We start from the raw sequence: 13413 nt of genomic DNA, 5'->3' as shown, positions 1-13413 counted from the left end.
CGGGTTTCCCAAAGACATCTGGCTGGGTGGAGTGCCGGACTAGATAGATTTGGGTCTGATCCTGGCCAGGGCTCTTTCCTCCCCTCTCCTGTGGGAGGATGCTTTCTGCACACACTCTTTTCCGGAGCACGGCTTCGCCTTTCCCAGAACTGAACACCCTGGGACTCCAAGCTTGTCTCAAAGTTCAGTATAATTTTGCTTATTTTCCGGGACCCGATGTGGTGCCACAGTGGGGCAAGGATGTTGCAAGAGGGAGTGGCTGGTCTGGAAAAAAAACCACCAGACAAAAAGCTTTGGGCTGGGGAGGGAGCTGGTGTCTGAGAGAGGAAAAGAGACCCGAGGCTGCTTCCCAAAGACTTTGCATTCCTTCCCTCCGCCCCATCACCATATTCCTTTATAACAAAAGCAGTGCTTGCAATTGAGCCCTCTGGAGGCTTGAGTGGTAATTCCCAAACAAATGAATGAATTGAAAAGGATGCCTGAGCCCCAACTACCCACCCACCGCTGCCCCTCTGCGTGAGTCAGTGCTCTGGCCTTGTCTTGCCTCTCTCTAGTCAGCCTCCGCTGGAGTCAGGGACTCCTGCTGTGCCTTTGTGCGAGATGGCATTTGCTCCCTGGTTTCTATAAGAAGGAGCTGGTCTTGGAGGAAGAGGCCTCTTCCATTCCATCTACAAAACATGAATGTATTCTGCACTATTTTACGGTTTTATTAAGATTAAAAATCACTGAACTAAGATTCCCTTATTGATACCATTGCTCTGGGACTTGACAAGGACTGAAGATTCCTCAGTCATTACAGTAGGGTTGCCAGCTCCAGGTTGGGAAATTCCTGGAGATTTGGGGGTAAAGCCTGGAGAAGGCAGAGTTTGGAGACGGGAGGGACCTTAATAGGGTATAATGCCATACAATTGCCCCTCCAAAGCAGTCATTTTCTCTAGGGGAATTGATATCTGTGGCCTAGAGATCAGTTGTAATTTTGGGAGATCTCCAGCTACCACCTGGGGGTTGGCAACTCTACATTACAAGTGCCAACCAGCTTGACAAAACTGCGAGATTGGCAATGACTGTTCTTATTTAATGTATACTCCGCCTTTCTCCCCTCCATGGGAACCCAAAGCGGCTTATATCATTTTCCTCTCCTCTATTTTATCCTTACAACAACCTTGTGAGGTAGGTTAGGCTGAGAGTATGTGATTGGCCTAAGATTACCCAGAAAGTTTCCATGGAAGAGGGGGGAATTGAACCTGCGCCTCCCTCTCTAACCACTACTTGCCTCTTACAAGAGAGAGACTGGGTCTCTCTCTTGTCAAAGGTCGTTGAACTTTTCTCGATTACATTTGAATTTTGAATAATTAGATCTCTCACTGCATTTCCTGCGTTGCATGGCCTTGTTTACAGTGGGTTTTTTTATCATATCATATCTATGACATATTTTACTTATTTATTGAAAACATTTCTCTGCTGCCTTTCCAGCCAAATAGAGTCCCCAAGGTGGTGAAAATCAAAGCATTGCAACGTTTGAAACAGCACTTAACAATGCAATACAGTACTTAACAATGCAATATCTTCGTGTGTGTGTGTGTGTTTGTATACACACAAACACCCCTAGCATGCCCCCTGCATGTATTTAATGAATAATAATATAATAATAATAACAACATTCGATTTATATACCACCCTTCAGGACAACTTAATGCCCACTCAGAGCAGTTTACAAAGCATGCCATTATTATCCCCACAACAAAACACCCTGTGAGGTGGGTGGGGCTGAGAGAGCTCTGAGAGAGCTGTGACTGACCCAAGGTCACCCAGCTGGCTTCAAGTGGAGGAGTGAGGAATCAAACCTGGATCTCCCGATTAGAGTCCCACACTCTTAACCACTACACCAAACTGGTGCTTGGCTTACGAAAGCCTATGCTAGAATAAAAACATGTTAGAGTTTACAGTGCTACTAGATTCCTCACTATTTTTATTAAATGAAATAGTTTTAAACATACTGAGCTACTTATTTTTTAGCTTTTCGCTCTTTTCCTTTGGTAAGTGCCCAGTTACCTTCCTGATTCTCATATTGCTGCCTGCTCAACTTGGTTAATCCTTTTGAAATGCTTTATAAACTCGTGCAGTAATTTCTTCCCAAATTCTATATCTGGCTTCTCTGTTAAACGCGTGTTAAAGCAAAGGAGTCTTGAGTTGGGCATTAAGAGACATGAGATAGTCACCCAGAGAGTGGATTGCTAAAATTCCTGGGGACTCACTGCTTATATAAACTGGACTTGTTAATATGTGGATCCCCCAACCTGGGGGGCAGCCTTGATCGGGTGTACCCTCCACCCATTTGTCTACCGCTTCATCAGTTACTTTCCGAAAGCGGTATGGGAAAGCTTTATATCAAAGTTTATTTGACTATCTTATTTTGTTCATAGCCTGCCTTTCTCACTGAGATTTGAAGTGGATTATGTAATACAGAAAACAATTGGACCGCAGTAAACAAAGCAACAGAACTAAGATTACAGAAGTAGAAAACAATTTTGATTTTGCTACCACAGACTAACACGGCTAACTTCTCTGCATCTAATGCAGACAAAAGGCTGTCTAAAGCATGACGTACCATAGTGCAGAAAGCGGATTACAAAGGTCAAAGATGATGCAGTAAAAGCAAGATGGACACACACAATAAGCATTGCAACAGACTACAGTCCTATAAAACGGAACAGTACAGCTGGGAATAAATCATAGTTCTTTTGCTGTATTCAGTGCAATGTAAGCAGAATGGATGCGAGCCGTGCAGTAGCATTAGAGAAATTAAACTCTCTAACAAAACCAGGAGATTTGACACTTGATAGCTCATACCCTGGAAATCTAGTTGGTCTCGAAGATGCAACTGACCTCGAATATTGCTTCACTAGAATTTAGTGTCTTCAAATGAAACCGGCAATAGGGTTAGGGCTTGAGTGAACTCATTGGCACCCAGGGCTCATTTCGAGGGGGAACGCTCAGGAATGCAGTTCCAGCAGTTCCCCAAAGAGGTCACATGTCAGGCGGCCCTGCCCACCTGCCTCGGCCATTTTGGGCCCATTTCCGCCTGGAACCCAGGGCTCATTTCGAGGGGGAACGTGCCGGAACGCAGTTCCGGCAGTTCCCCAAAGAGGTCACATGTCAGGCGGCCCTGCCCACCTGCCTCGGCCATTTTGGGCCCATTTCCGCCTGGAACCCAGGGCTCATTTCGAGGGGGAACGTGCCGGAACGCAGTTCCGGCAGTTCCCCAAAGAGGTCACATGTCAGGCGGCCCTGCCAACCTGCCTCGGCCATTTTGGGCCCTTTTCAGCCTGGATTTGGGCCAAAACAGCCCGGATCAGGCCTCTGACGGATGGTGGATCACTCTCCCACCCGATCCTGACCATTTTGGGGCCCGATCCTGACCATTTGGGGCCCCTTTTCAGCCATTTTCAGCCTCTTTTTGCCATTTTGGGCCCAATTTTGGCCCTGAATGGCCAGGATTGGGTCCAAAACAGCCAGGATAGGTGATGTCAGGGGGTGTGGTAGAAGCAAATCAGTCATGCTAATGACACACTGCCGATGATGTCAAGGGGCGTGGTATATGCTAATGAGCTATGCTAATGAGTTACGCTAATGAGTTCTTCCAGCTCTTTTTCTACGAAATGACCCCTGTTGGCACCAAAAATGTTATGGTGATTGGCATACATGGCTTATGAAGAAGATATCTAAAAATGGAATTTGTTTAGGGTCAATATGGATTTGGTTACAGATGATGGGGGCAGACTATGGGATAGCTCATTGTAGCATTTTGTAGCTATGAGTTTTTCTAGAGCTTTCAGCCACTCACTTGGAGGCAGAAAGCTAGGAGGCATAGATTTTTCTCTGATCCAGAGAAACTCTATGTTCTGTCACTATCTGTAAGTATTTTATCTTGGGAGAGCCACAGAATTATGATACGAAAGTTCTCCACCTGCAGAAAGTGTTCCATATTCTCCATTGCTCATGTCTGTGGTTTTTGCAGATGGAAATCTTGCCAGGTTCTCTTGAAGGGTTTGCATGATGTCATGGGAAGTGATAGTACTGTTTCTTGAGAAATGGTGGTTACAATCCTACGCCCACTAAGAGTGGTTAAGAGCAGCAGGACTCTAATCTGGAGAGCCGGGTTTGATTCCCCGCTCCTCCGCTTGAAACCAGCTGGGTGACCTTGGGTCAGTCACAGCCCTCTCAGAGCTCTCTCAGAGTTCTCAGCACCACCCACCTCACAGAGTGATTGCCATGAGGATAATAATAACACGCTTTGTAAACCACTCTGAGTGGACATTAAGTTGTCCTGAAGGGCAGTATATAAATTGAATATTATTATTATTGATAGATGAGCCATACTGTGGGGTTTACTCCTGAGTAAACATGACTGGGATCACCTGACACATTTTTATCCCACCCTTCCTCCAAGGCACTCAAGATGGCACACAGATTTTCCCTTTCCCCAGTTTATCTTCACAACAGCTCTGTGAGGTAGGTTAGGATGACAGCCCAAAGTTACCCAGAAAGCTTTCCTGACAGGGTGGGGGATGCAACGTCTCCCAAATCCTTGCCCCAAATTCTCACAGTTACCACTCTAGAGTTCCAGTTTAATGGCCCTTCTTTTGCATACCGCAGTAATCAATGAGGCATTCTGGGAATTAAGTGCCAGAAAGTATCAAAGGATTGTATTATCAGACACTACTGGAAGAAAGAACTTGTCCTTACCCCCAGGTAATATGTTGCAGACAACAGGATGCGTCATGCCAGTCCTGAACGCCCGTAGCCAATCTAGTGACTCCATCCTGAATGTATTGACACGCCTCGGACACTCAGCATTTTGCTGGATCCGGCCCAAACCGGCTAGTATATCCTGACAGTGCAGAAAATCAGTGATGCAATGTCCTGTCTGGCAGAGCGGAGGTTTTCGGAATGGGCTTGAAGGACAGTGAGGTCGGGTGAATTTTCTCTCTCGGTTTCTGTTTATGCTACGGCAGCCCCTCGGGGAAATGTCACAGAGCAGATCAAAGAATCTCCCCTATTACAGAAAATTGGAGATGTAAGCAAAAGAAAGCACTTCTGTTACCAGGAGGCGGTTCAACTGCACAGGATTTTTCAAATTATTCTTTTTCGGTCTGCTTTTCCCCCAGGCGGTGATGGTTTTTAATTCTATCAGACGAGCCAGTAAAAGCAGTTTCTGGATGCGTCTTTTAACTAGAATGCTTCTGATTTTTTTTTCATATGCCGTGTGTATACTCTTGAGTGAAAGCATCAATCTGATCTCTCCGAGTGAAATGCTGCTCGTTCCAGCAGCTTTTTCTCTCTCATATTTTTTGTGAACTTCAGTCACACAGTGAAGTTAATTGAGCTGCGGTGGCAGCCTCTGCCAAATCAACGCTTTTAAAAATCTGCAGAGCCGATCAAATGTCCAGTTGGAATCCTTGCTGGGCAAAAGACCCACCTGACCCCACCCGTTTTCTAAAAGCCCTTGGTGGGCACCTAGAAAAGTATCAGCAGGTGCCATGGCACCCACGGGCACCATGTTGGGGACCCCAGCTCACATGTTACTCCCTCTTCTCCATTTAATCCTTACAACAACACTGTGAGGTAGGTTAGGCCAAGAGAATATGGTGGGCATGAGACGACCTAGTAAACTCTGTAGCAGAGTGCTGCTTTGAACCGGATGTCTTTGTAGCCAGCTTTCCCCCTTTCAAAGTGAAACACCCAGTCTTTAGAACTGATTTGTCCTGAGAGAGACAAATGTATGTATATTTTTTAATGTAGGCTGATTCCACACACGTTGGATAATGCACTTTCAATGCACTTTATCAATTGTTTGAGGTGGATTTTTTGTTCTGCACACAACAAAATCTGTTCCAAATGATTTATAAAGAGGATTGGAAGTGCATTATCCAACGTGTGTGGAATCACTTGTAGTCGAGAATGCCCTCAAGTCATAGCTAACTTATGGCAACCCCTAGTGCGGTTTTCCTGGCAAGAGACTAACAGAGGTGGTTTGCCATTGCCTGCCTCTGCAAGCCTGGTCTTCGTTGGAGGTCTCCCATCCAATTGCTAACCAAAGTTGACCCTGCTTAGCTTCTGAGATCCGATGAGATCAGGCTCACCTGGGCTAACCAGGTCAGGGCGTATTTTAATGTATATATATTTTAAACAGAACAGTGGAGGCGCTACCGAACCAGCTCTGGCGCCTTTAAAACATGACGACCGTATTTACGTTTGGACGTAATTCATGAACTAACCTTTCCATTGTCTGCTTTGCTTTCAGCATCCGGAAGTCAACATGGATAAAATCCTTGAAGCCATCGTGATGTCTTCGTACCCTGACCACATGAAACAAGGGTTGGTGCGGCGGGTGATTGAGGCTTCGAAGCAGCCTATGGACAGCGAGCAGTGCTGGTCGATGCTTGAGCTGTCCACCAAGCTCTTCCTTGTGGGAGACACAAAGTTCAAGAGGTCGGTCGGCAAAGAGGTCCTCGAAGTGTGTGGCCATTACCATCAAGAGGCGTTTGAGGAATTCTTCAACGTCCACTTCCTCTTAAGCCTCCTCCAGGAGGGTTACGGATCTCTTGGAAAAAGGAGTCTTTACATACTGGACTATATTCAACTTGGGTTGCCGTTTATTTTGGACCGGCCCTCGGCCAATGATGTTTTCAGCCTGCTCCGGGTCGAGGTTCTCCGGAAAGTCTGCGAGAGGCCGGGGCTGAAACAGTGTGTGAAAATCAGTAAGCTCTTGACCCAGTACCCCCAATGTATTCCCACTGGCAAACGCCAAGCCCTCTTCTGCCAACAGCTCATCCGGTGCATTGGACAGTTCCGCACTGTCTCGGGAAGAGAAGAGGCCATTGTGGACTTTTTAGACCATGTGATCAAAGTCAGCAGCCTGCTGCAGAAAATCTGGAAGGCTCAGATGTCCTCTGTTCTCCCATCCTTGAAAGAACTCTTCGCTATCATTTCTTCAATGGGTAAGGATGTTTTGTGTGTGTGTGTAACTGCAACCTGGGTTTAGTTGCATTACAAGAAAAATACCATCATTATGATCGGCTGTGTGTATATGTTTAGAAGGTCTATTGTGCAGTGGGTCTTTCTGTACAAAGGCAATATAGTGTTTCCCTGCTCCATCCGTGTCAGTGAGGGTTGAGTCATGTGATGTCCAGGATTAGGAGGGCATACTTTCCCTCACTTGCCATGGTATTCTAAGATTTTGTATAGGAGAGTAAATTTTGACCTCCCTTCCTACAGTCTCCCTGGTATCTGGGATTAGGAGGGTTCGTTTTACCCTCGCTTGCCATGGTGTCATCAGTATCTTGGTCAGGAGGGTAAGTTTTAGCCTCAGTTCCACAGTATCCCCAGTTTTCCCTTTTGTTACCAAGATGCTTCAGGATTCGGCATAGGTCAGTTTTAACTTTTATTTGCTTCAGTTTCCATTATCTGTGGTAGGTCAAGCAAGCTTTGCCCTCACTTGCTGCAGTGTCTCTAAGTAAGTTTTAACCTTTATTTGCTTCAGTTTCCATTATCTGTGGTAGGTCAAGCAAGCTTTGCCCTCACTTGCCGCAGTGTCTCCAGTATCTGGAAAAGTAGTTTGACCCTTGCTTGCAGTTGTATCTAAAAGAGCATCTATTCACTTGGTTGGAAGAAAGTAAAGCAGAATACAAGGGGGTGGAGCATTCTTTGACATGAGTTACTATGAATTAAGCTGGGTCCTATATGTTGATAGTCTCATCTTGAGTTCTCTTTTCAAGAATTAAATATTAGTCATCGTGAAGCAGCTGGGCTTGAGGGATAAACCAGTAGTTCAATGGAGAGCCACAAATGGGCAATGAGCCATAAAACTGTCAGGGCTTGCCACCGCTGCCACTGGGCGTGGCACTGGGCGGTCTGCTCCTGACGTCATAGGGGGGCCAGGGATTCTGCAGGACCCTGCTCTGTGGAAGGAGGGGCGGTATACCTCACCCAGACTCCCTCTCAGTCCACTCGCTGGCCTGCTCAACCTGGCCTGCTTACCCTCTGCGTCCTCTTTCACCTCCTCCTCCCAGAGCTCTCCTCCAAACCTCCACGCTTGCATCGCACCGCTCTTGCTCCACATCATCACTCCCTACTCACACCCACCACCACAGGGCTCTTCCCAGCCAGCTTTTATAGGGCTTCCTTCTACTGTCCCACCCCTCTTCCAGCCTGGTCTTGGGCTGCACCAAGCAGTTGCAGCTGGGGTAGCTGATCTGGCCCCACTGACCAGCACCAGCTGTGCCTTGTTCCCTGGCTGCCCAGCCTCCCTGCCTTGGCTGATTGCTGCAGGCCTGTCCAGCTGCAGTCCCCTGGCTAGCAGCCCGGCCTGCCTGGCTGAGCTGATGGCTGAAGGTGGGTCCAGCTGTGGCTCCTTGGCTGGTTGCCCAGGGCTTCCTGCAGAGTGCCTCCAATAGCCCCACCTGGAGTGGCTTGGCTTTTGGCAACTCCTGGGCCAGGCTACTATTTTCTAGCTGGGGCGTGGCTTTGGGTTGTTGGGGCTGCTGCTGCTTCTCCTCCTCAGGTAAGGTTTTTGGGTGGGTGACTGCTGGGCCCCCAATCCCTCTGCCCTTGCCCCCTTCTGCCTTGCTTAATCCCCTTTCCTTCCCCAGGGGAGTGGGACTCGCTGGCCTCCTTCTGTCTCCCCCTGCCTCCTGAGGCCCTGGGCCTTTGCCCCTTGCCCCTGGCACAGGCAGGTTCTGGCTCCATTTGCCCATGGGAGGGGTTGACCTGCTGTCCCCCGGCTGCCCCCTCTGCTTGCCAGTCAGACCGGTTGACCTACTGTCTGCTGGCTGACCAGTTGACCTGCTGGCTGCTGGCTGCCCCCTCTGTTTGCCCGTCGGCCCGGCTGACCTGCTATTCCCTCTTGTCAAGTCTGGGGGCTGGGGCTCAGACCCCGGACACACCCCCCCACTTGGCTTTGAGTTGTGGGGGTCCGGTTCAGCCTCGAACATGCGGGACATGAAGTCCGCGTCCACATGCCGTGCCCCCTGGCGGTATTTGATGGTGAATTGGAAGGGTAGGAGGGAGAGGTACCACCGCAGCACCCTGGGGTTGTGCGCCTTCATGCGATGGAGCCACTGCAGGGGTGCATGGTCTGTCAGCAGTACAAAGGGGTTGTTGGCCAGGTAGTACTGTAGGGCCCCCACCGCCCACTTGACCGCTAGGGCCTCCCGCTCCACCGTGGCATAGCGCTTCTCGGCGGGCTGGAGCTTCCGGCTTAGGAACAGAATTGGGACATCCACGCCATCCCGCTCCTGGGTCAGCACAGCCCCAAGGCCGGTGTCCGAGGCGTCTGTGGCCAGTGTGAAGGGCTGGTCAAAGTCCGGGTTCCATAGGGCCGTGGCATTGGAGAGGGCTAACCGCAGGTCCTTAAAAGCTGCCTCTAGTTCTGGGGTCCACCGGACTTGGTTGGGCAGCCCCTTCCTTAAGCTGTCCGTCAGGGGCGCCGCTCGGGAGGCAAAGTGGGGGATGAACCGCCCGTAATACCCCAGCAGTCCTAGGAATCGCCGAACCTGCTTCTTGGTCTTGGGCTGTGGGGCGTCGGCTATTGAGGCCACCTTGTCCGGTGGTGGCCTGACTCGTCCTCCCCCGACCATAAAGCCCAGGTATTGGAGTTCCTGGAACCCCAGGTGGCTCTTTTTTGGGTTCGCCCTTAGTCCAGCTCGTTGGAGGGCCCTTAAGACGGCTTCCAGGTGTTGGAGGTGGGTGGGCCAGTCGGGGCTGAAGATAATAATATCATCAATGTACGCCATGGCGTACGCCCGGCACTCTCCCAGCACCTGGTCCACCAGCCGCTGAAAGGTGGCTGCTGCCCCATGCAGGCCAAACGGCATCTTCTTGAATTGGAAGAGGCCTTGGGGGGTGGCAAAGGCCGTCTTCTCCCGGTCCTCCAGCCGTACGGGCACCTGCCAGTAGCCCTTTGTTAAGTCCAGGGCCGACAGGTAGCGGGCGGACCCCAGGTGGTCCACCAGCACGTCTGCTCGGGGCATGGGGTAGGCGTCGAACTGGGCCACCTTATTCAGTTCACGATAGTCAATGCAAAACCGGGTGGTCCCATCTGGCTGGCACCAGGACTATCGGGCTCCTCCAGGCACTTCGTGAGGGTTCGATTACACCCAGCTGGAGCATCTCGTTTGTCTCCTTCTCCACTGCCTCCCACCGCTTCCTGGGGATGGGGCGCCAGGTAGCCCGGGCTGTCTGCCCCGGGCTGGTCGGGATGGCATGTTGAATCAGGCTGGTGCTGCCCGGCCTGCGGGAGAAGACCCCGGTAACCCGTGCACAGAGGTCTCGTAGCTGGGCCCGTTGAGCTGGATCGAGCTGGGGGTCTACCTTGGGCTCCTCGAACTCCGGGGCTTCGGAGGTCCATGGCAGCTCACTGTCAGGAAGCTCCAACGGGTCCTCGGCCACGCCACACTCCTCTTCTGGGCGCTCATGCCACCGCTTCAGGAGATTCACGTGCAGGGTCCTTTGCCGACGCCGGCCAACCCCACACTGGATTTCGTAAGTAGTGGGGCCCAGCACCCTCCGAATCGGGTAGGGGCCCCTCCATGGGTCCCCTTCCTCTCTAGGGAATACCGAGTGGTGCACCAGGACCTTCTCTCCCGCCTGGAAGGCCCTCATCCGTGCACCCCGGTCGTAGGTGGCTTTCTGCTTCGCCTGGGTGCGAGTCAGTCTGCGGTTCGCCTCGGCTTGAGACTGTTGCACCCGGTTACGGAGTTGGCTTATGTACTCCCGTGCGGTGGGCGCAGGGCTGCTGGCCTGGGGCGCCCAGCGTTCTGTCAGCCGGGAGAGCATCCCTCTTGGCTTGCGCCCATACAGCAGCTCGGACGGGCTGAAGCCAGTGGAGGCCTGCGGGGTCTCCCTGAGGGCAAACATGAGTGGGTCGATGTACAGGTCCCACTGATGAGGCTTCTCCCGTGTCATCTTCTTCAGGGCCTCTTTGATGGTCTGGTTCAGCCGCTCTGCCAAACCGTCTGTCTGAGGGTGGTAAGCCGAGGTGAACACCTGCCGGATCCCCAAACTCTGGCAGAGTTGGCGCATGGCGGTGGCACGGAACGGGCCTCCTCGATCTGTCAAGATTTCATCCGGCAGCCCCACCATCGCGAAGAACTTGGACAGTGCCCGGACCACCCCCGGGGTCTGCATGGTCCTCAGCGGGATGACCTCAGGGAACCGTGTGGCGTAGTCCACAATCACCAGGGCAAAGCGGTGGCCCCGGGGTGTGCGTGGCAGCGGTCCGATGAAGTCCATCGCGATGCGTTGGAAGGGCGTCCCCATGACGGGTAGTGGGGAGAGGGGGGCCTTCGGTGGGCGGCGGGCTGCCACCCGCTGGCAGGTGGGACACGAGCGGCAGTGGGCCTTCACGTCGGCATTCACGGAGGGCCAGTAGAACTGCTCAAGGATCTTCTTCAGGGTCTTGTGGTGCCCCAGATGCCCGGCCCACGCATGCTCATGGGCCGTGCGGAGGACTTCGGCCCGGTAGGCAGTCGGCACCAATAGCTGGCGGACCTCCCCCTGGCCACTTGGGGCGCGAGCTATGCGAACCCAAACCCCTCCTTGCTTCTCGATGCGCGGGAGCCGTTGGGACCTCCGCTCATCCTGCACTAGCTCCTCCTCACGAGCTGCCGTCTCTCGTAAGGGCTGCAAGGACTCATCTGCCCCTTGGGCGTCACAGAATGGGCGATCGGCCGGGGGCCCAGCTGGGTCTCCAGTCCGTGGTTCTGCCCCTGGTCTAGTAGAGGGACCCTCTCCCGGGTCGTCGGCCTCCTCCACTTGCAGAGCGGTGGCAACTTGGGGGTCTGTCAATTCCCCTGCTGCCTTCAGCCGAGACCCGGCTATCCCTGGGGTGTCTCCTCCCAATTTCTTCGCTGCCTGCTGGAGGAGCCTGAAGAACCCCGGGGCATCTCTTCCCAGCAGCATTGGCACGGGTAGGTGAGCTAACTGGGCAACTTCCATTTGGTGGCGGACCCCTAGGTACTCTATCGTGATTAGGGCCGTAGGGTATGGCTGGGTGCGGCCCATCACATCCGTCACCGGGATCCAGCGGTGCACTGGGGTAGCAGCTGGGAGGAGCTGGGGCCGAATTGCTGAGACTGCACTCCCAGTGTCTAACAGGGCTTGTAGGATCAGCCGGCCTATCTTCACGGTGGCGCATAGACTCTGCACCTGCTTGCCAGGCGGTGGGTTATTTTCCCAAACGAGGGCACAAACCCTTGGCAAGGCCTCCGTGAGCGCGTCGGCTTGCAACCGCAGCTCCGCTGTCTGTGCTAGTTCCACTGGAGCGGCTGGGTAGGCTGCCTCCAGCTTTCCCCACATCCTATCCTGGCGTTCCTCCAGCCACAGTCCAAGCTCCGCTGGGGTGGCAGCCTTGGGAGGCCGCCCCTTGACTGGCGCCTGCGTTGGAACGTCTCTCCCCGTACGGGCCACCAACTTGTCAGGGCTTGCCACCGCTGCCACTGGGCGTGGCACTGGGCGGTCTGCTCCTGACGTCATAGGGGGGCCAGGGATTCTGCAGGACCCTGCTCTGTGGAAGGAGGGGCGGTATACCTCACCCAGACTCCCTCTCAGTCCACTCGCTGGCCTGCTCAACCTGGCCTGCTTACCCTCTGCGTCCTCTTTCACCTCCTCCTCCCAGAGCTCTCCTCCAAACCTCCACGCTTGCATCGCACCGCTCTTGCTCCACATCATCACTCCCTACTCACACCCACCACCACAGGGCTCTTCCCAGCCAGCTTTTATAGGGCTTCCTTCTACTGTCCCACCCCTCTTCCAGCCTGGTCTTGGGCTGCACCAAGCAGTTGCAGCTGGGGTAGCTGATCTGGCCCCACTGACCAGCACCAGCTGTGCCTTGTTCCCTGGCTGCCCAGCCTCCCTGCCTTGGCTGATTGCTGCAGGCCTGTCCAGCTGCAGTCCCCTGGCTAGCAGCCCGGCCTGCCTGGCTGAGCTGATGGCTGAAGGTGGGTCCAGCTGTGGCTCCTTGGCTGGTTGCCCAGGGCTTCCTGCAGAGTGCCTCCAATAGCCCCACCTGGAGTGGCTTGGCTTTTGGCAACTCCTGGGCCAGGCTACTATTTTCTAGCTGGGGCGTGGCTTTGGGTTGTTGGGGCTGCTGCTGCTTCTCCTCCTCAGGTAAGGTTTTTGGGTGGGTGACTGCTGGGCCCCCAATCCCTCTGCCCTTGCCCCCTTCTGCCTTGCTTAATCCCCTTTCCTTCCCCAGGGGAGTGGGACTCGCTGGCCTCCTTCTGTCTCCCCCTGCCTCCTGAGGCCCTGGGCCTTTGCCCCTTGCCCCTGGCACAGGCAGGTTCTGGCTCCATTTGCCCATGGGAGGGGTTGACCTGCTGTCCCCCGGCTGCCCCCTCTGCTTGCCAGTCAGAC

At 53.0% G+C, this 13413-nt stretch overlaps 1 protein-coding gene across 1 annotated transcript in view; it reads left to right on the top strand.

Annotated features, from left to right (window-relative positions):
- The first annotated feature begins 6319 nt into the window (after positions 1-6319).
- Positions 6320-13413, top strand: part of USP35 (ubiquitin specific peptidase 35) — a 35859-nt gene continuing 28765 nt past the window's right edge. The window contains exon 1 of the mRNA XM_054974487.1: positions 6320-7001. Coding sequence (XP_054830462.1) covers positions 6320-7001 — 682 coding nt within the window. The remainder of the gene's footprint in view (positions 7002-13413) is intronic.

The sequence above is a fragment of the Eublepharis macularius genome, chromosome 3 (genome assembly GCF_028583425.1).
Source record: "Eublepharis macularius isolate TG4126 chromosome 3, MPM_Emac_v1.0, whole genome shotgun sequence".
NCBI classification, from domain to species: Eukaryota; Metazoa; Chordata; class Lepidosauria; order Squamata; family Eublepharidae; genus Eublepharis; species Eublepharis macularius.
This window is presented reverse-complemented; position numbering and strand designations above follow the sequence as displayed.